Source organism: Symphodus melops (genome assembly GCF_947650265.1).
Source record: "Symphodus melops genome assembly, chromosome: 21".
In the NCBI taxonomy this organism is placed as follows: Eukaryota; Metazoa; Chordata; class Actinopteri; order Labriformes; family Labridae; genus Symphodus; species Symphodus melops.
This window is the reverse complement of record NC_136711.1, coordinates 3,468,907-3,490,976: the sequence shown is the minus strand read 5'-3', so window position 1 is coordinate 3,490,976 and position 22,070 is coordinate 3,468,907. Positions and strand designations below refer to the sequence as shown.

The following is a 22,070-nucleotide window of genomic DNA, read 5'->3' as shown; positions in this document are numbered from 1 at the left end:
TGAAGATTGAACATGGTAGACAAGTGAATGGCTGCCTGAAGTTGCTTTTTTTGTCGTGAGTTATTCCTTTAACGGACTCAACGAGCAGACTGTAGATTCGGTGTGTGTGTGTGTGTGTGTGTGTGTGTGTGTCGGGCAGGGGGAGTGTCAGTGAATGAAGGGATAAACGGAGTTTGTTTTGGATGGGGGACAGCCAGGGGAAGCGCAGCAGAGAGCAGAGGCCGTGAGAGAGTCAGCCGACAGAAAAGGACCTGCAGCCGGACGGACTCACGACGGGACCACGGTGAGTCTGTGGAAAGGTTCTTGACTTTCTGTGAATATCCAAATATCAGGATTTTTTGTTCACTAATGTTATTCTGGTGATATTGAAATTGCTAAATGAAAAGTGTAACATTTGAATCAACTGAAATGTGAATACCCACACATAGAAATTATAATGTTCACGGCTGAGTAGTTAAATTTTTAAATATTACAACTCAAATCACCTCGTATTCTCTTGTTAATAAGCATTTACTAAACTAGTGCGTTTAATTTCATTTAATCAAAAAAATGTTTTAACGTTATATTGGTAAACACAGTTAAAGCTGATGGAGGAATCTCTCGATAGGTGAAGGAAACCTCTTCTCTTTTTTTTTTTTTCTTGGGGCAACGCGTTTTGGCACAACAGCGGCAGCAGAGACACTGTGCGTCTTTGTGCGCCGCCGGCTCTGCAGCTCCTCTGCGGTCAGGACTGTTGATCCCTGGGGGGACGCAGACAAACAGTCCGGCCGGAGGACATTCCTTCGTCTCTGGTTTCTTGGCCCTCGCTTCTCAGGGGGTTCAAGGAACAAAACGTGGTGTGATGCCATGTTTCCTAAATTCACTTTATTTCAATTCAACAATAAAATTGACTTAAGCTTCAGGCCAACATTATAAAATGAATGTAGACTTATTATTCTGTGATTTCCTCTGAGAGCCATCTCTGACACGGTTTGGTTCTGCATTTTTTAGTAAAGGTATTATAATGGCACAAGCTCACTCTTACAACATAATGAAATATCAGTGTTGAGTCCTGAAGCTTTTCATGTCCATTCCTGCGGATCAGAACTGTTGACCCGACATGGGAATGTGTTTTTAAGGCATTCCAGTGAAGACTATGGCAGCCCAATCTGACCAGAATGGCACTAATCCCCAAAAAGTACAGAATAATGGGAGAGACTTTCACTCGACTGGGCATTAATGAGGAAGGCAAAGCAAGGTGACGAGCTTCTTTGGCAGATTTGGTGTTTGGCCTCAACTTTTCTCTAAAGGTGAGACGGAGAATAGAAATAAACCACAGTACACGATAACGTCTCATGACAGCCAATCACAGCCACGTATTCAGGGTTGAGTCAGGTAAAATTGACCTTTCGGTCAAAGAGACCAGAAAAGGTTTGACTGTCACATCTCTTTTTAAATATTCACTAATATTTGACTGATCTTTCATTGTTGCTATGCTGAGGTTGCAGTGCTGGGTGGGACCAAGTGTGTGGGAAATTACAGTGAATGAGCAAGGTGTGTAGCAACAATAGCTCATCCCTATAAGGTGGATAAGGCAGTTCAGGTTCAAGTGACCAAAAAAACAAATATTTTTGGATACACTTTTTTATCAGGTTCTTTAAATTTAACTTCCTTTCCCGTGCCTTGCCTTCATATACACTCCGACTTACAACTTGATAATAGAGGAAGAAGTTGGTGTAAAGAACCCTAACCCTGACAACCAAGTGCAGAATGTGAGCTTCACTTTTTAACATATCTGTTAAAAGACATTCAATAAAGTTCAGTCATTGCCAGAGAATCACAGAGGCAGTTCTGGGTTTGCAGTCAGGTTATTTTTTTTGCTCTCCATGAGGACCGTTGTTCTCCCAGCAGCCACTGCCTGCTGTAGTGGAAGATAGCTGCTTCTCATATTACAAACAGAAATCAGAACACGTTTACACCTTCTGATTCTACATTTTGATGCAAAATCTGTGAGCAGAGATTAATTCCTAACAAACTGTGCTGTAAATGGTACACTAACGTTTGCAGAGAGCAGAAGAGTGAAGGAGGAAACATTCCTCAGTGGGAGTGACGTCGAGAATGAATGAATGAAGTAACTGGATTAGTTCTGGATCCTCTTAACTGGTTGTTTACACAACTGGTGTTTTTAAAGTTATATAAAGACATTTTCAAGGATGTTTGCCAAGAAATGCTTCAGTAAAGTGTGTAACCCCGGAATTTTGTGAATGAAGTAAAAGCTGTTATTTTCCCCTCTCAGATGTACTCTCAGCTCAGTCCAGACATCTTGGGGGTGCTGCTGCTCCTCTGCCTCCCTGCGGCACACACAGCAAAGTGTCCACAGCAGTGCGTCTGTGACCAGATCCAGCTCACTGTTAACTGCGTCAATAAGAACCTGACCGAAGTCCCTCCCACTGTGGACGAGGTTTCCCAACCACACACGCAAACATGTCTCGAGTTGATTCCGTTGTCATGTTGCTCCATCTCAGATTGAATCCCTCTCTTTATAGATCACGGTGAAATTGGATCTCCGAGGCAATGACATCCAGGAGCTTCCAACCGGGGCTTTCAAACACACTCCCTACCTGACTCACCTGTCGCTGCAGCGCTGTAACGTCCGCAGAGTGAAGGAGGGTGCTTTCCGCGGCCTCGGTCGCCTGGTCTTCCTCAACCTGGCCAACAACAACATCGACATCCTCTACCAGGTCTTCACGCACGCATTCATCAAGATTTTCTTGAAACGTCGGCCCTCCTCCCTCGGACATAGTTCCCCCTCTCAACTCTTTCCTCTTCTTCTGCCTCTTGTGATTCCAGGAGTCACTTGACGGCCTGTCCTCACTCAAACAGCTCATGATCGACCGTAACCGCGTGGAAGAGATCCAGCCTGGAGCTTTCACTCAGCTCGGCTTCCTCAACCTGCTCTCTCTTACACACAACCAGCTGGTCTACATCCCCAACATGGCCTTCCAGGTTCACACACATCAAACTGCACAAAGTATCTCAAACTATAAAGATGGTATAAAGACATTTACAAATCTTCTTACCAAACAGTCAACCTCTCTAAACTCTAGGGTTTGCAGAACATCAAATGGCTCCGCCTCAGTCACAACTCTCTGAACTACCTGGACACTGAGGCCTTCGCTGGTCTGTTCACACTGAACCGCCTCAGTCTGGACCACAACGAGCTGCAGTTCTTCCCATCTGAGACCATGACCAGGTCGGCAAGTAGACCTGGACTAGGTGTCAGAAGCATCTATCTTCAGTTAGAGAAATACACAACATTCTCATATGGACAGTTATGAAACTTAAATAAGAAATATGGAAAATATCTACTGAATTAAATCACTCAACATCAGATATTAAAGAAACATGTGATGTGGTGAAGTGCTGACTTCTCTGAAAACAAAGCAGCAGCCAGTATGTCCGCCTCCTTAGTTTAGATTCTAGTCTGAAATAGTTTGTTTTTGTTTTGACCGGAGAAGGAAGGTGGTGTTAAGGCGTTTTGGACGCCCCTCAGTTAGCCGGACAGCAGGTTTGTTGCAGTGATGGAGGTCGGCAAGAGAACTGGTTCAGACATGACTGATTCAAACCAACCTGAATAATGAATTCATGAATTAATTAAACCTTTATTGCCCCGAAGGGAATTTGTCTTGCTCCAAGAGCATAAAACACCACACAAACAAACATTTACAAGACAGCACATAAAACGTACTAAAGCATCACATGACTGAAAAAGGAGATTTTAGTAGCAAGATAAATAAGTGCAGAACCTCGAAAGACTCTGTGTTTTTCTAATAAACTCCATGCGCAGAAACATGAAAAAACGAGGCTACATATTGGAGAGATGCTTTTGGAGGTTAAAGTGCAGAAAACATTTCAGACTGATGCAAAGCTGGCTAAACACTGAAGCTTCAGTGTCTGAGACACGGGGACGGCTCTCTCTTAAGAATTAACTTCTTTATTCTTCTTGCTTATAAAATTTATTATATAAGTCGACCATCATGCAAGCTGGTCTTGATCATCATTCTCATGTACTAAGGGCATGTCCATAACATTGAAGGGGGCTCATTTTATAGTATTCATTGAAAAAAAAGGGGAGGTGTATTTTTTTAGCTATTGTGAACGTGTGAATCGCAGTAAAAAGTCATATCTGCTAATTTAAGGGTTTGGGTTAGCTGATAGCTCAGTGACATGACAGTTCAGCATACTGATCCAGAGACTCATCGATAGCTGACGTTTCCTTCATGATACAAATTGCCTCTGTTTTGTATCTAGACTGCCAGAGTTGACGCGTCTGGATCTGAGCTACAACCCCATGACTTACCTCGGAGAGGAGGTGGTGTCCATGGCCAAACTGACCCACCTTTTCCTGGACCACATGTCACTGCAGGACCTGGCAAATACAGCTGTGTCAAAATCCCCCAACCTCATCCACCTGGACATCAGCCACAACCAGCTGCGCGTCGTCCAGCCCTTCTCTGAGGGGTCACCCAACCTCGCACGCCTCAACCTGGCCGGGAACCCCATCTACTGCAACTGCTACCTGCGTCCACTCAGGTGCGTCAGACCTCTGTGGAGTCTGAAACAATGGCTGACATCACATCCAGTGGATGAACAGAGGTACCTTCATGTCTTCTTTTACATGACCTCACTGTAGAGAATGGGCGATCCGTCGTAAGGTGAAGCTGATGGGAACGTGTGGAGGTCCGGCTCATCTCTCCGGGGAGAACCTGGAGGTCCTTCACCCTCCTGAGCTGCGCTGTCAGAGCCAAGAGGCCATGCTGAAGGCAGAGTTTGAGGAAGCGACCAGGAACGCACCGCCACCCACCAAGGAGCCAGAAAACAAAGTCAAGTGTCCTGCCAACTGTGTCTGCGAGGTTAGTGGGGGGGGAGACTCTGTGAAATACTGAGATTGATTTTTCTCTTCTCTTCCTACTGAAGTTTACCAAGACAACTTTTACGCCTTGAAATGTCACTTTTTCTGTTTTTGCTGAAATTTTTCAAAAGCAGATTTTTCATTTTTTAGATATTTCTTGTAAATCTAAAGTTATGTGAGTTAATGCTAATGAGCGCTGGGGATTGCACACTGACCCACTCACTCTCCACAGAGACCGTTTTCCTGCTTACCTCACAAAGCCTGCTGATTCGTGATTGGTCAACACGACTTGGTCTAAAAGACATACAGAAAATAAATAGAAAACTGAAGAGTTTTGTAACAACATTTGATCTTGAGCATTTTCCTTTTTATTGATTCTCTGCAGCTTTGCTAACCCACCCTCTGTAACACTTCACAGCATGTTGGTGCAGCCTCGGGTCACAGCAGAGCTGTATCAACAATTAAAATCCTTCACTTTTTTCCTTTTTCCTCAGAGAACCATTTTAATAAAGTCACTTTACTTTTCATTGGATCGCTCACAGGTCATAACAGAAATAGAACATTTGAGCTTAGGTTTAGTTTCTACATTTTAAACGTAGAAAGTAAAAGAACACGATTTGAACTGGCTGATTGTCTTTGTCCCTCCTCGTCTTCACGCCCCCCCCCCCCCCCTCACCTCCCGGTCCTCAGGCGGAGACTCACCACTCCTCCTGTGAGAACCGAGGTCACACCAAAGTTCCCCGGGGTTTCTCTCCCACCACTCGTCTCCTCGACCTGCGTGGAAACCACTTCCACTACATCTCCGGAAACAGCTTCCCCGGCGTCCCCCAGGTGGTGTCGCTACACCTGCAGCGCTGCAAAATCGTGGAGGTGGAGGGAGGGGCTTTCAGTGGTATGAAGGGACTGATCTACCTGTACCTGTCGGAGAATGACCTCGCGTCGCTCAGCCCTGAAGCTTTTAAAGGTCACAATAAATTATATTAAGCAGACATTTTTATATGTCGTTATTCTTTAAACCGACTTTGAACTTCTTTAATCCTCATCCACAGGCCTCCCTCAGCTGACATACCTCCATTTAGAGAAGAACCGCTTCACCAGTTTCCCCGTAGGAGCCTTTAAACTGGTACCCAGTCTGCTTGCGCTTCACCTGGAGAACAACACCATCACCAAGCTGGAGGCAGACATTTTGAGTGGCGCAGGGAGCCTCAGAGCCCTCTACCTTACGGGGAACGCCATTGATCACGTGTCGCCCAGAGCTCTGGACCAGGCCGGTGACCTCGATACTCTTCACCTGGGGGGAAACAAGCTGAATGAGGTACCTATTGAGGCGCTGAGCAAGACGGGAAACCTCAGAGACCTGAGGCTGTCGGGGAATCCGGTTCGCTGGGTGGGGCCCAATGCTTTTCGACCATTGGCCGGGTCACTGAAGGAGCTGTACCTTGATAACATGGGACTGGAGAAGGTAATAAGACTCGTTTTTCTTGTAGTCCTTCTCTTATGTTTTATGTAACCTGCTCATTTAGCCTTTCAAAAAGCTGTCCTCCAGACAGATCTGCAGCCACAGTGCCGTCTTTAGAGTTGGCAACAAATCATTGAGGTGAGCTCATGTGACGGGTCTCTTGTCCTCCAGATGTCACAGAACTCCCTGGCAGGTCTGGGACCAGGACTGAGGAGTCTCTTCCTGGAGGGCAACCAGCTGGAGGAGGTGCCTAACCTTCACCCGTTCACTTCTCTGGAGGTGATCAACCTGGCCGACAACCCTCTGATGTGTGACTGCCCTCTGCTGCCTTTACGCCTGTGAGAACTTTTTTATTTTTTTTAATAACCACATCACAGTGCAATGAGAAATGAAAAACCAAACTACGCATGTTTGACCTCTTTTATCTGGGCCCATGTATTGTTGACGCACATTTCTTCGTTTGGGTCGGTTAGGGTTCCTCGCAGCTGCTGATTTTAGTCCAAAAACAAATATCGATAATATACCAATCCATATAATATTCCATTTATAAAGAATGTAAATAAAGTACATGTTTCTTGGCTCGGTGTGCCACACTCAAAAACTATTGACCTCAGGGGGCGCTGGTGGTGCAGCGGCAGTGCACATGTCCTCATGTGGGCGGCCCGGGTTCACGTCCTGTGGCTCCTTTCCCGCATGTCTCTCCCTGATTTCCGCCTCTCTCCACTTTCCTCTATAATAAAGGCAAAATACCAAAAAAAAAAAAAAATTTGACCTCAAATTGTGCACATTACCTGCTGCACCCTTTGAACAGGTTTGGCTCCCAGAGGTCACAGTGCCACCTAGAGGTTAGCCCGGAAAAATAAAAAAATAAAAACAAATCCAACGTGCCCTAACCCCATAATTTAAAGAGCATATAGCAGGTTAAAGACAAAACTTAACTAATCATAGGAAAATACGTTAACAATACTGTTTTTAAAGAAATTCTGAAATTAATAACCCACAGGGTCTCCTGGAGACGTTTTAGTACGTTTTCGCACGTCTTTGCTTTTTACTTCCGCATTCGGCTGTGACGTAACATAAGGGAGTCCCGCTGAATCCCCGTCTGTTTAACATAGAAAATCATGGATCCGAGTGTCACTCCCGTCAATAAAGAGGAAGAAGACATGTATTCCTTTACATATAATGGTCCACTGGTTTATTATTCTGAACCTGTTAAATGTGATAGAGAGCAGAAACAGGCAGGATTAAAGGAATAACGGCCTCAGGAGAGAAGTGAAGCTGTGGTGTGAGGAGAGACCCGGAGCAGGCGTCCTGCTGAGTGACAGGTGTCAGCTCGCCATATATGGGCGAGTGCTGTGTTCACATCAGCATATGTAAAGTTTGTAATCACATTCAATCAATTAAAAAACTATTTGTAGAAGGTGCAAGTGACGATCATTCACCTTTACATTGTATGGGAGCTGCTTGTAAAAACGGCAAATCTGTACAACGTATTACGGTGCCGCGCTGTGCGCGCGCGAGAGAGAGAGCGAGAGAGAGAGAGAGAGAGAGAGAGAGAGAGAGAGAGAGAGAGAGACAGACAGACATAGAACCCGATTACACGGCCTGTGCAAATGCAGCACCATGTCTTAATTGTTTATTCCTCATGCAGCCCAGTGCTCACGTTGTTATAGAAAATACAGTGTATGGTGCAGGATCACGGCGCACGTAATCCACACAAACATGCACAACAGCGCACACACTCCACAGTTTAATGCGTGCACATATATTAGGCTACTACAAAAAGTTTAAAGTTTTAATTGGATAGAGGACCGACGTAAAGCTTGTGTTTCTGTTTGTTTCCAAACCGCGCGTTCCGTCTTTTCCCACTGCGCACACACAAACACACACACACACACACACACACACACACACACACACTCCACAGTTTAATGCGTGCACATATATTAGGCTACTACAAAAAGTTTAAAGTTTTAATGGGATAAAGGACCGACAGAAGTAAAGGTTGTGTTTCGTTTCGTTTCCAAACTGCGCGTTCCGTCTTTCCCCACTGCGCACACACACACACACACACACACACACACACACACACACACACACACACACGCGCGCTCTCTTGTAACAGAGTTGGATTTATAATAAATAGTATGACTACATATATTAAAACAGACTGTCCGGTGTCTATTACGCTCACACTAGAGAATATAACAGAGGATTCCAGCAGATCAAATCATTAAACGCTTTCTGTCTGCGTATATAATAATATATAATATATAGAGAATATAACAGAGGATTCCAGCAGATCAAATCATTAAACGCTTTCTGTCTGCGTATATAATATTTGATGTTAAACAGCCAGAGATTTAAATCATTAATAAGGAAACGCTTTTGTGTCTGATGCCGAAATATTCAATGTGTCTGTTCGATCGTTTCTGAGGTTGTGGGAATAATTCACCAAAAAACACTTTGAATAATCAGCCACTTACACTGTGCACCTGAATGTGCACCGCGCAAATTACAAACTATTGCAGGGAGGCATCCTGTCTATTCTCACTCACTACCACGTATCATCACACCTCTTTAATCATGTTTTAGCCTGTTTTTTGTGCTTTAATTCTTTTGTGCTGCCTTCTAAATGTTTGTTTGTAAAGTGTTTCATGCTCTCCGTGCAAGACAAGTTCCCCCAGGGGCAATAAAGGCTTCATTCATTCATTCATACACAGACGCATGAAGCCGATCAAAGCAGAGTCAGAGAACGGGAGTCCCTTATGTTACGTCATATGACGCGTTGTTGAAAAAAAAGCACGTTCTAAACGGCTATGCTAAAACAGCCACTTTCTCCTCTAAATTAGAGCACTTATGTGTTGTAGAACATATTAAAAAAATAACCTACTTATTTTACAGCCATTAACAGACTATATAAAATATTAATTACATTTTTTTTTTAACCTGCAATATGCTCTTTAAAGGATTATTTCGTACCCATGTTAAAGAGAAATGTTTCAACATTATGCACAAGTCTGATTGTCTTCCTTTCATGAATACAGTCTCTGTTTGAGTGTTCAATATTTAATGCACATTTTGCCTTGATGTGTTGTTGCTGTTAACTACATTTACCATCAATGATGTGACATCCATAAAATGTGGAATAGCCTTTTTAGAGGGCTCAGAACAAAACTTGATAACTAGTTATAGATATGTAAGAGTTATATTTTTAAGAGTTTGTCTTTTACGGTTTAAAATGAAAGTGCATTTCTCCTCTTCATCTAGTTGGATTGAGAAAGTCAACCTGAAGGTACGAGCCACCTGTGCAAATCCCCCTGAGCTGAGGGGTCGCAGGGTCAAGGACGTCCACGTCTTCAAAGCCTGTCCAGGAGGAGAGAGTCTCCCCTCAGCTCCCAGCGCCACCCCAAAACCTGCGAAGGCACCGAAGGCGACCAAACCCAAACCAATGCACCTTCGGCAGGTCAAAATGATGAAAGCCAAGTCCAAAATCCGCAAGGGTCCCAACACAAAACCAACAGCAGCCAAGAAAACCACCAAGAGAGGAACCACGGCGTGAAACCTGCCGCCTCACTGATGTTTAGAGACCGTGGTTAGATGCATCTGACGAGGAGGAACCAAAGATTCAGTTCAACTGTAAACTCTTAGACCCGTCTCTACCGAGGCTCCTTCACTTCTTCTGCCAGTCAAGTTTTCATCAGTTTGTTGCCGTTTGATCAACAAATTAAAAAAAAGTTATTTCTTCTTACGTCGTCCCAGGAATCAACACTGAGCATGCTTTTCTTCTGCCAGCAGAACAAGATACACGTTCACATTTCAGCGTCTGAGCAGCTCTGTAGCTTCCTGGAGGAAGCAAAGAAAGCGAGCCACATTAGCTTTACAATCTTCAACCTTGTACTAAATCCATATTGACCACAACAGCAGAGCGTTTGGAAAGATCCCATGAGTCAATGATTATGATCAAGTTAATTTCTTTTATGAAATGTTACATATTTACAAAAACAAAGAACATCTGGATCTGACAAAGGAAAAAATAAAACCTTACAACAAACGTCTGTGTGCTATGTCGAGTCAGAGCCATCACACATCTCTGGGTGAGGTCCACAGGTAACACTCTCCATGCTTAGTCATGTTGAACTCGACCAGAACAGAAGCACATAGTGTGCACAGAGGTGATCTGAGCGGGACAGTTTGGATAAAGATGATTGTGTTTCCTGTTCACAAACTCACTGCACTCGTGAAAACATCCCGACATTGTCTGGGAACGCAGAGTGCAGCATTCCTTCTCATTTGGCCCTTAGATTTGTGAGCTCCCTTCCCCCCCCCAGTAAGACGTCCACACACAGTCGGACTGAGCAGGTGATAATCTGAGACATGTGCAGGTTTGAGTCGTCTATGCTGAGCAGAGTTTTTCAGCTTTGCACTCTTTGACGCTCACCTCAGCTGCAGTAACAGAAACCCAGCAACGGTAACTTTAATGCTTTCTAACCTGAGTAATATACAGGAAACATTTTGCAAGACATCCAGCTGTGTTGGTGATACTGCAGCCTCACAGAGTCACATGCAGTTGTTTGAATGGTTAGCCCTAAAAACTCTGGATGTCCACATGATGTGAACATGACATTTGTAGGATCTTTAAATTTATACTGGCTGTCTTTACAGGTGTACATCTCATTCCTACAGCCCCGGCATTGATATCTGAAATGTCCTCCACAGCGCTCTCATCTCCTTCTGCACTTTTCTCCTTGATGCTTTCTTCATTACTTTTCCAACAAGATAACTCCGTCTGTCCCCCGGCTGCTGATGCAGTTTTTTTATTCATGTGCAGCTCAGCTCTGGCTCCTGCTCCCCGGCCTCCTCCATTTTGATGATACTTAGTGGGACCTGTTTACAGTTGTCTGGCGGTTCCGTCGGGGTCTCCATCTCGACCTCCACCTCTTCAACTTTCACGTGCACTGCAAAGACTACAGACACGGAATGAAGTGAGCAATTCATCCATTCATATTTTCAGTAAAATGCACGTCGCACAATTTTTCCAACTCACTGTCCTGATCCTCTGACTCAGTCTTGGGCTTGATGAGAGGAATGTATGGAAGAAGTTTTGGCTCTTCAGGCTCTGGAGGACCGTCGGCGGCCTCAGGCTGGCCATCATGACAAGCAGCGTCTTCAGCTTGATTCTGAGACAGCCTCTTTTTTACATTCCTCTTCTCTGAAAAACAGTAAAACATGGAAGAGGAATAAAATAACATTTTCTCCTGATCTGAGAGAAATACTTTGAACCAAGCTGGACATAAAACTTACTCTTTTTCCTTGACATAAAGGGCTTGGCTTTCTTGATTTGTGCTGCCTGGTTCTCAAACAAATTCGCTGGAAAACAGATCAGAAAAAAAAAAAGATCAAATCAATACATAACACCCCGAGTAACCAATCAGAATAAGATGGCGTTCTATAATATGTTTACGTAGTCCAGGTGGCGGCTGCAGCTGGTAGCCCATGAGGTCACACCAGCCGACAGGGTAGATGTCCGGGGACTGGTAGTCGATCCACTGGTCGAACTCGTCCTCCCAGCCGTCGAAGTGAATGAGCAGCAGGCGGCCCACGAAGCGCTTCACTGTGGCCACGCACACCAGGCGCGGCTCCATCAAGTCCACCGCCTCCAGCTTCATGTTGGGGGAGAAGCCGTGACCCGGGTAGTCCTGGGAAACAAAAAACTACAACTTTAACACTTATGGGCTTTTTTTTTTTTTTTTTTTTTTTTTTTTTTAATGATGAAAGATGTTATGGAGGTCGAGTTTTGTTCCAGCAGTGTTAATGCACTATGTTTGGACTTCCTGTCTTCTAATGCTGAACTTACAACATTGAACAGTCTTGCTGGTGCAGCTCGAGCTCTCGTCTCTTTCAGGTATTTTTCCCAGGTGAAGGTCTTGGAGTCATAACCTGCATAAAAACAGTTTTTCCATTAAAGTTACAGCACTTGAGGCATTTTCTATTCTTCGTGGATTCTCAGCACAAACCCACGACATCTCTCTGGATTCTGGAAGTGTCAGAAAACTCACATAAGCAGAGGAGTTCAAACGGGAGGTGGATGAATATGTGCGTCATGTTTACCTGGAGGAACAGCGAGAGGGAGTTTGTTCTTCTCACAGAAGCCCACAGGAAGGAGGGCGTGAGACGAGGCGTGGTAACAGAACCAGTCAGAGCCGTTGTTGGATATGGTGCCATCGATGCCCACCATGAGGTAGCCGTCTAATAAAACCTGGAAGGAATCAGAGAGGGGGGGGGGGAATGATGGACTCAAAGTGTTGACTAATTCAGTCCGGATCATGAGAGGAAGACGGCGGTCTTACCTTGTGCACAGTGGCCACAGAGATGCTCCCCAGATTGAGAGGGTCGATGGCCTCCAGCTTCATCCCCTCCTCGAAGAAACAGCCGTCCATGTAGACAAACCTGGGCTGCAGATCACACAGCAGGGAGATATTTACACGTGGCCAGTTCACAGCTCATTTCTGGTTTAAAGAAGGGATCTTACCTCAGCAATACAAAGACAGACCTTTAATAACGATATTATTAAAGATCTGAGGATCTCAGTGGTCATATTTAAACTGGGAACACTTTACCTCACAGCCATTAAAGCTGGGTCCCAGCTGAGGCAATCCACCGATTTGAAAATGGTTGCAAACAACAGAACATGTAAAGCAGAGTTCAATCAACGCAATCATCCCCTCTCCCCCTCGCCCCTCTCTTAGCACAGCACAGGTTAGCAGACGGCTGCTCCGTCATGAGCCCGCGTCTGCTGAACATTTCTGCCTGTTCAAAGGAACTTTTTTTTCTTGCTACCACGGACTGAAGGATTAAGCTGTTTGTAATGTTAACAGACAAAGAGTAATGTCCTTTACCTGAAAAGAGATAACACTTGTAATGAATTGAGGCTGTACAAATAAAAGATCGATTGATTGGCTCGGGTCAAATAAAACAAACGTAATGAATGAATGAATGGTCAGAATGTGAATGATAGTTTTCATGTGATTTGTTGAACTGAACTGACTCACCTTCTTAAAGAGCAGGAATGAAGTGTCCGAGTGTCCTCTGGTGGTCGCAGCTTCCATGCTGTTCACTGTAATCAGAAGAGGCCATGATCTGTTCAATGTCTACAGTCAGTGACTCATGATGGAGAAAACAGACCTGTTGTAATGAAGTTTGACCTTGACGTTTAGAAAACTTTACCTCATCCCATCATCCTCCCTCGTGTCATTACTTCTGTGTGTTTCTGTGATACTACACTCGATTTATTACAGGTGTGGAAAAACAACCTACTGGGGGCTTTGAGGTCATGACCCACTCTGCTGGACCAGCCTATCGGGTGCAGGAGGGGACTCCACATGTGGCACCAGAAGTCGAGGGTGACATTTTCCGGGGCGTCACTTTGGTCTGCATACACCAGCCGCAGACGGCCACCGACGATGGAGTCGATGAGGGCAACGCGGGTCCGGCTCACGTGTTTGGGATCCACCACCTCCACACGCGAGCCAATCCTGAAGGACGTCCTCATGCTCTCTGCAAGCTGAGGAGAAGCGGGAGGAAGTGGAGGAGGATCACAGACATGCTGATGGTGATCAATAATTTAGTCTACTCTATTGAAAAGTGAAAATGCACTTCACGCGTATCGGATACATTTTGTTTAACTGATGAGGTCACTGATCACAAAGCAGCCGCCACACGTACCTTCAGGTAGAAGTCAACAGGTAAAGTGTCCGCTCCCACCAGCTTCTTCATCAGATAATCTTTCCAGTCTGGGATGTTCTGATTCACATCTGTGAAAACACAAATCCTCAACTTAGATATGTCATGAAATTAAATAAAAACACACAAACTGCAACATTCAGATCCTTTTATCGCAGGGACGCAATTAAATGTTTAAAGTTATTTTTATTGACGACTATGGTCAATTTTTTTTTGTAATTTACATCTGGTCAGTAGAGAGAGAGAGAGAGAGAGAGAGAGAGAGAGAGAGAAAAATAACATGCAGGAAAGGAGCCCCAGGTTGGATTCGAACCCGGGCCGCCCACCTGACGGACTCCAGCCTCTGTACATGGAGCGCACACAGTCTTAGTGAGAATTCTCACCTTTGGGTGGCACCAGCAGCTTGCTGGTCATGGCGCACCACCCGATTGGGTTCAGCTCTCCTGAAACGAGGCTGCACCAAAAATCATGGCTGCTGTCGTGTTCGAAGCCCTCGTACCTCAACAGAGCTTTGTATCCTGGAGACAAAAAGACACGTTTAGCTGATACGACGGTACTCCATGGATGAAGTCAGACCCACGTGAAGCAGACAGCTCCCCCCCTCCCCTCTTTTCTCCACACGTCCCCGTTATTGTTTAAAGTGTTCTGGAAGAGAGACAGCAGTAGAGAAGTGCGAACAAACACCTGAAAACAACATTCAAGAAAAGACCTGCGTCTCAAAGCTGATTGGTCGATATATGGTTTGTCTTTTAAGGCCAGAGAAGTCGATAAATGTTCTTCACTTTGGAAAGTCTTTCGTTTCTCCTTCTGTTGCACTTTCCCCCCCCCCCCCGACACTCGTCACTCAGAGTGCCTCGGACTTTCAGTCTGGACTGCTTTTACACCTCAGACTTTGTTTTCCCATCAGAACAGTTCCTTCCTTTTGTATTAGCGGTTAAGACTTTTGTCCTCTGTCCTTGAAGAGCACCTGATTCCTCCACATTTTTTGACACAGTGCAGAGCTCATTGCTACTCCCCCTCCCCCCCGACACTTTTGTCATGTTTAAATGTTTAAAATGTGTTGCACAATAATCAAAATATTGTTTGAGTTAGAAAAAAAAAATCATCTTCTGGAGGAAGACTTGTTCCCTGTCAGTTTATTTTGTTGTGCCACAGACAACAAACGGGTGGATCAAGAGTCTTTAACAGTGTACACAGACATTTACAACATGAACTAATTAAGGAAGCACTCATTCCAGACTCAGCCTGAAAGAGTCTAAAACTCTCCAGAGCGTATTTAAGATTGGTGAGGGCTAAGAAACCAGTGACAGCTGCTTTTAAAGCCACAGTGTGACGGCTCGAGTGCACACACCTGCAACCTGGATGACAGTGGCGATCCAGTAGACTTTACTGGGCAGGACCGCGTTGGTGTTCAGGACCTCCACCTTCATCCCCACATGGATATCGTCCCACTGGGCGCAGAGCGGAGCCTGCAGGAGGGAGGTCACATGATTCCTCACAGATCATCAGTGTGATGTGCCCGTGTGTGCTTTTGGATACTCGATCAAACTTTGAGGGAGAATGAAACTCACATGTCTGAAGCAGGTCACTGACGCAGCCAGAGACGTTTCTTTATCCAAGTAGGCGCCCCACTCGAAACGAGCAGGCGAGGCTGCAGGGTGGAAAGCAGAGAGGTGGTAAAGGGTCAGATGTTAACTTTCATATCTCCAATTAAGCAGCAGACACTGATATCAAGAGTCTCTTTGATCAGTATGTAACCTGGACAGATATTAAGAGAGTGTGTGTGTGTGTGTGTGTGTGTGTGTGTGTGTGTGTGTGTGTGTGTGTGTGTGTGTGTGTGTGTGTGTGTGTGTGTGTGTGTGTGTGTTCACCTTCCCCTCCCAGTGGGGCTGCAGGAGCTTTGTTCACCTTGTTGAGCACGGTGGCTTTTTTCGACGGCGGCCTTCCCTGAAGAGAGACGCAGAAAGAAAACAAACATATTTTCTTCCTCCTGAGTTTTTGGCGACTCGACATGACGAGGATGCAGGTTTAGGTTGTCAACATGTTTATCACTTTACCTCGCTGCACTTCTCTTTGGCACTGCATTTATAAATACTATCACAATATATTGATTATGGATGTAACGATTCACTATGATTCTCTCATGATTTATTTCACAGAACATTATTATTTGTGTAGTTCCTCGTCTTCTTGTCACACAGTCTGTTATCTTCTCACCTCTTTTCATTTTCTGTTTTGAAGTCAAAATGTTTCCACACCTCTGATTTAAAAGACGGCGGTTCGTCCTCACTTGCTGCTGACGCTCACCGTGTTATTGAGATTCATTTATAGTTATATTGTGACATCTCTGAAACAGAGCAGGTCTGACTGCCTCTCTTATATTTTGGATCCCGAGACAAAGCACGAGGCTGTGAAGACACGTTTATGTCTCTTCTTCAAGCAGAAGCCACAAAGACAACCAGATCCCAGATGGATGCTCATGACCAGTAGAGCAAAGAGACCGCAAACTTTTCAAGCATCAAAAGTAAATATAAAAGAAAGTGAACAGTCATTTATCGTACATGTACGATGTTTGTATAAGTAGACAATAAATCTACATAAAACAGAGACACATTTTGTGCAACAGATGTTACAGCACATCATGAGACTTGTTTCTGTTACAAACTCATGATAAATAGTAAATGGACTTCTTCTGGCTGCTCAAGCACACCTACACATTCACACACTGATGGCTGCTGACAGTAATTCGGGGTTAAATGTCTTGCCAAAGGACACAATGGACATGTGGCTGCAGGAGCTGGGGCTCAAACCCTCGACCTTCCGGTTGGGAGACGACCAATAACACATCATTTCTTGACAAGCCTAAATGTAAACACCTTTTTTTCTTCTTAATACACAATGTTTAAATTCCAATTCAATACAAGTTTTGCGCGCACAAATAAATCAATGTAAACCATCGATCCTTCGCACCATGTGTGTAGGCTGACTTAAATCTATACTGGTAGTCTGTTCAATGGTTTAATTTAACAGTACTGGTTCTGTGCTCCCTCTCTCTCACCTGTTGTTTTGGTGTAGCAGTGAATTTGAGCTTGTGTTGATCTTTGCTGTTTGGCGCTGATGGTTCATAATCCTCGTCAGAGAAGTGATCGCTGCAGACGCGCAGGTTCTTCAGCGCGTAATGTCGCTGTGCGTCGGGGTTTATTTTCAACGCAAGAAACCACAAGTGTTTTACCGCAACATTTCCCAATGGGATGGTGTAAAATCTGCACGGTGACCAAGAAACTTCTTTGTTTGCACAGCCGGGAAAAGAACAAAAACGCACCATCGTTGAAACCTCAACAATGGTTAAAGCTCATGCGGATCTCACAACCAAGAAGCACAAGAAAGTTGCTCCGCGGCGAAATATAGTGCTCAATCAAAGTTATAGGCCTCTGAAAACCGCCTACACCTGAATAACAATTGAATCATTTAGGTCGACTTTTTCTTGATGGCTAAAATGAGCTTCCCTGCCAGCCCCCACCCGCAGCAGCACTTGGCTTAACTTCCGGTCCTCATGCCTGTTGCTCCATCTATTGTATTTGTGCTGATGAGGCCCCCAAACGACCCCACCTGAAAAAAAATGCACCTTTACATACAACTAATGCAAACATTAAACAATCAGCTTCAGCTCGGCTGCATCCATGTTTTGTCACCACCAATTCATCTGTCAGTAAGGAAGACTGAACTCAATGTTTCTGTTAAACTTGCTGCCTGACTGGATTGGATGGATGTTACAAGATTGAGACTCTCACATAGGCACAGCACCAGCCAGCGCAGAAATTAAAAACTCTCGTGCTCCGAAAAAGAAACAAAAACAGTCTGTTAGTAAACCTGTAGAAACTTTGACCAATGTCTGCCATGAGGTACCAATCTGATGAACCAATCACACGCCTCCCTGTCTCCCTGCTCGTTCTCTACCCCATGCATGCACAAGCCCACACTCAAAGCATGAGCTGAGGTCCGCTTCTGGACAAATGTGCATGTAAGTGAGGGGCGTGGCTTCAGAGGAAGCACGGAGGGCGTAGCTTAAGAGGGCGCACAGAGGGGCGTGGCTTCAGAGTGAGCATAGAGGGGCGTGGCTTCAGATGAAGCACGGAGGGGCGTGGCTTAAGAGGGAGCACTGAGGGAACGCTACTTTCAAAATCATGCTAGTTTTTGAAAATGACCAACCCTGCCTTTAGTCGATTTGAATCTTTCAGTGGGTGCATTGATTTTGTTTTGCATCATGAACCAATGCAGCGTGTATGAATCATTTTGACTCATGTAGAAATGTATACGTTCTACACATCCGAAATAAATCAGAGGATAAAAACAACCAAAGATTTAATTGGGCTTCCACTCAGGGGGGGTGACAAACTTTAAAGTGGAGAGGGCGGTTTTCTTCTTCTTATGCTCTCGTGTCTTGATCAGTGGCCGGTTGACACATTTAAAGGAAACACCACACCCTTTTAGTCATAATGATTATTCATTTCTGGAGCTTAAAGGCTACCAGAAGAGTTACTGTTCATAGCGGGCTCACCAACAGAACTTGTCCCATCGCATTTCATCTTCAAACAGTTTTCCAGAGAGCAACTTTTCCTCTGAGGACAGTTTTGAGTTATGAACTTAAACCACAGAATCTGCACATCTCTCCAACTTTCACATTTCTTTATCAAGACTCCACAGTGCCACAATACAATTTATCTTCATCTACAGCTCAAACCAAAGACTCAAGCCCTCTGTGAAGAATCTCTGCCTTTCATTTGTCAACTAAATATCTTCAGGTGTTGACCATCAGAAGGGATTACCAGAGACTTTAGCACATCATCTAAGAACAGTGTTTGGTAGGTTGTTGATAAATTGGGTTTTGACATTTTCCAGATGCATTGTTTATAACTGGGAGTTTAAGAAAATATTCAAATAATGACAAAGTTCATGGGTAGTTAAAGATCCGGACTAAAATCCTTGTCACCACCAGGGCAAACTGGAAAAACAGAAATCTAACAATATTTAGAGAAATCACTAAAATAAAGAACACTGTGTCGTTGTTTTCATTTCAGAACAACCGCAGAGTCTGCAAAATGTGCTTATTCCTGCTGCTTTTAAACCCTGAACGAGAAGTGTCTGACCACTTCCCCTCGAGGTTTTCATGTCTTTCACTTTGTTTAGCAATCAACCATCACTTCAACATTATGCTGCGTTTAAACGGTTCACAATAAACTCTTCACACATTCTGATGTGAAGAGCAAATCTCTTCAGAGCTAGTTACGTAGAATGTGTGTGTCAGACGGGAGCAGAGGCTTTCTGGAAACTTCTGCAGTCTAAACTCTGAGAGGAGCAAACACAAAGAGGTAGTTGTGTTAAAGAGGACAGAATGGGGAATCAAAAACAAGAGAAGAGTGCCGGAAGAGGAAGAAGAGGTGTGAGAAATAAGGAACATCTGGATGAAGACTTACAGAGACAAATCAACTCTCTGCAGGTCCCTGGGGAAAATAAATGATATTAGAAGGTTTACGTCTAAATGATATGTGGCAGCAACAGGTGTTCATGATGATACATCTCATCTGTCCCTCACCTGCAGACGGGCCAGAATGGAGGTCTTCTTGGAGTTTGATGAAAAGGAGCGTGAACAGGATAAACTGCAGAAACGCTTGGTCCTGGAAAAGAAGGTGCTGAAGGTGCCAGTGGTGCCACACATCTCGCACACTGCTGCAAAGATGAAAACAAAAATACCTTGGAGTTGAATTCACATCATCACACTTTATCTACATGCCCAAAGAGCTAAAACTGAAGTTTCAAGTGCTTTGCAGAGAAGCATTTTAAAAGTTATTTGGCTTTATTGCAAACGTTAAAAATGTACGTCTCATCTTTTTTTTGTAAATCTGTGCTTTCATTTTTATCCTTTATATTTTTGTATATATTTTCTCTTCCTGGCTAAATAAAGGTTATAAGTCTTTCTGCTGATAGTTCACACCGTGGCTCAGAGAGATTTTTTATTTTTTATTTTCTGTATGTCTAGCACATGTTGAAAAATTGACAAAATGAAGCTGACCTTGACCTTCTGTCACAGCGTACCTGGTCTGTCCTCAGTGTATTTATGTCCTGCTTTAACCCGTCCTCTGGCTGGATTTTCTTTGTCACCAGCTCCATCGGTGTCGTCCAACTGAATGGGTGAGGTTTCATTGTGTTGTAAAGAGAAATATAAGAAAACACATTTAACACAAAATGTGCACAAATATTGAAAATAAAAGATTAATATTCAAGTTAAGACTCTCCATGGAAACCACCACTCACACTTGATTCAGCTGTGATGCTTCTGCGTTGGATGGCAGGCAGGCACTGGCTGCATCCCTCTCCACTGCAGGACGAACAGTGTGGACGGACAAACACTGTAGGAACAGCTCCAGGCTTCAGCTTCAGGACCGCTGTGTATGGTCTGGCTTCAAAATACTCCTTGCCGAAATGCTCGCTGCACAGGTAAGAGTTTGGCGTGGCGACCCAGTTGTTGCGGGTTCGCTGGACCTGCTTTTCCCATTTCAGAAATTCCTGATGGTCCTTGGGGAATTTAAACAGTGCCACACCATTTTCTGCCGTTTTGCCGCATCCATAGGCAACACAGTGATAAGGCATCCCTGTGGTCGCTCGATTCCTCAGAATGCACAGCAGGATCTAAATCCAACACATGACTTCTTCCTTTAAACTGTGTGGAGTTGTTTTACGAGCCCTGGAGAAGAAAGCGATGATCCAGTTTTAAATCCAGTAAACATATTGTTTTACAAGTCAGAAAATAAAGTGAATGACAGCTGCTTTGGATGTCACTGGTAACTATAAAGTTTTATTTTGTAAAACATCTTTTGCTCAAAAGCTTTTTGTGTGTATCTAAGGACACATTAAATTACTGTATTCAGTTTGTCTTTATATTGTAACTGTCCCGAACAAATAAACCATAAAATCAAATAAAAATCATTAACTATGATGTAGTGTTGTCATCTAACTGTAAACAAGGTTCTCAATAAATCATGAGAAAATATGGTTTTATTTACTTGTGCACTATTTTAAAGTTAGTGACAGAGGCTTCATAAAAAACCCATCAACAGGTAAACTTTAATTCAAAGGAAATCTTCTGACTGCAAACCATAACAGAAGAAACATGTGTTACTTGAGCAAACACATACGTGTTGTTACCAAACCTAAATGCACTGTAGCAATTAAGTTTTAATTAATTTAGCTTTAAATGAAATGGGTAAGCTTGCACAGCTCTCAGGTTCAAAGACAAGCTGCTCACAACATAAACAAACTGATGGTTCACATGCTACTGTAGCTAGCTGCTAACAGTGCTAACAGTGCTAACAGCATGTTAGATCATGAAGCGGCATTTCATTTCTTATAACTCAAAGTCTGCAGCATGAAAAGAATAAAGACTATAACATAGGAGGATTTGAGCAGTTTAAGAAAACACGAAAATGATTCTGTTTGTTGCTACAACTTCGCAGCCCTCTCTAAAACAGCACTGCAGTCCCTTACCTGTGACGTCATTGTAGTTTCTATTTCAAGCACTGGCAAGGCATTATGGGAATTGAGGCTTGAACAGGATTGGAAAGATTTACAGTGAATTATGTTATTTCATCTGCAGGCTCATACTTAAATAAAATAAAATATATTTTATTTTTTTTGTTCGGTCATATTCACAGATAATGTATGCATGCATACTGCACTCCTCTCTTTCATTTAACAGTTTATTTTTTGGTCTTCATAGTCTATGTACTGTGTGTCTATTTTGAAATTATTATTATTATAGCCATAGTCTAATTTCCATTTGTCGTCTATTGGCAGGTTTGTGGTAAACACGTAAACAAAGTTACATAAAAACCATGATGACAACCAAGACCAACACAACAAGTAATGACAAAACAAGAACACATGTATACCAGTATAAAGAGTGGCTGTTTGATTTCATTC

At 43.8% G+C, this 22,070-nt stretch overlaps 2 protein-coding genes across 3 annotated transcripts; one reads left to right on the top strand and one right to left on the bottom strand.

Moving 5' to 3' along the window:
- Positions 1 to 45: 45 nt before the first annotated feature.
- chadlb (chondroadherin-like b) lies at positions 46 to 10,404 on the top strand. The gene is made up of 11 exons (XM_079372170.1): positions 46 to 283; positions 2,276 to 2,440; positions 2,526 to 2,720; positions 2,830 to 2,985; positions 3,087 to 3,232; positions 4,291 to 4,572; positions 4,673 to 4,892; positions 5,582 to 5,855; positions 5,941 to 6,353; positions 6,522 to 6,688; positions 9,621 to 10,404. The coding sequence occupies exons 2-11, from the start codon at positions 2,276 to 2,278 to the stop codon at positions 9,910 to 9,912; spliced, it is 2,310 nt and encodes a 769-aa protein (XP_079228296.1). The 5' UTR covers positions 46 to 283; the 3' UTR covers positions 9,913 to 10,404.
- On the bottom strand, positions 10,308 to 21,690 carry l3mbtl2 (L3MBTL histone methyl-lysine binding protein 2). Of its 2 annotated transcripts, XM_079372168.1 has the most exons (18): positions 21,636 to 21,690; positions 20,406 to 20,835; positions 20,187 to 20,274; positions 19,687 to 19,820; positions 15,965 to 16,040; positions 15,665 to 15,744; positions 15,445 to 15,562; positions 14,477 to 14,611; positions 14,076 to 14,164; positions 13,668 to 13,914; positions 13,403 to 13,467; positions 12,701 to 12,805; positions 12,462 to 12,609; positions 12,208 to 12,290; positions 11,815 to 12,049; positions 11,655 to 11,720; positions 11,398 to 11,562; positions 10,308 to 11,317 (listed from the first exon to the last, which is right to left on the bottom strand). In XM_079372168.1, the coding sequence occupies exons 2-18, from the start codon at positions 20,739 to 20,741 to the stop codon at positions 11,172 to 11,174; spliced, it is 2,316 nt and encodes a 771-aa protein (XP_079228294.1). In that variant the 5' UTR covers positions 20,742 to 20,835; positions 21,636 to 21,690; the 3' UTR covers positions 10,308 to 11,171. The 2 variants fall into 2 exon arrangements, with proteins under 2 accessions (XP_079228294.1, XP_079228295.1); XM_079372169.1 differs by lacking the exons at positions 19,687 to 19,820; positions 20,187 to 20,274; positions 20,406 to 20,835; positions 21,636 to 21,690 and adding an exon at positions 17,152 to 17,898.
- Positions 21,691 to 22,070: the final 380 nt, after the last annotated feature.

Coding starts and splice junctions, on each gene's coding strand:
- chadlb (XM_079372170.1), top strand. CDS start 2,276: ATGTACTCTCAGCTCAGTCCAGACATCTTGGGGGTGCTGCTGCTCCTC. Junction 4,893..5,581: donor CTGCCAACTGTGTCTGCGAG/GTTAGTGGGGGG, acceptor CCCGGTCCTCAG/GCGGAGACTCACCACTCCTC. Junction 6,354..6,521: donor ATAACATGGGACTGGAGAAG/GTAATAAGACTC, acceptor CTTGTCCTCCAG/ATGTCACAGAACTCCCTGGC.
- l3mbtl2 (XM_079372168.1), bottom strand. CDS start 20,741: ATGCCTTATCACTGTGTTGCCTATGGATGCGGCAAAACGGCAGAAAAT. Junction 16,041..19,686: donor CCATTCTGGCCCGTCTGCAG/GTGAGGGACAGA, acceptor GTCTCTCTTCAG/GGAAGGCCGCCGTCGAAAAA. Junction 12,050..12,207: donor CAGCAAGACTGTTCAATGTT/GTAAGTTCAGCA, acceptor TTTGTTTCCCAG/GACTACCCGGGTCACGGCTT.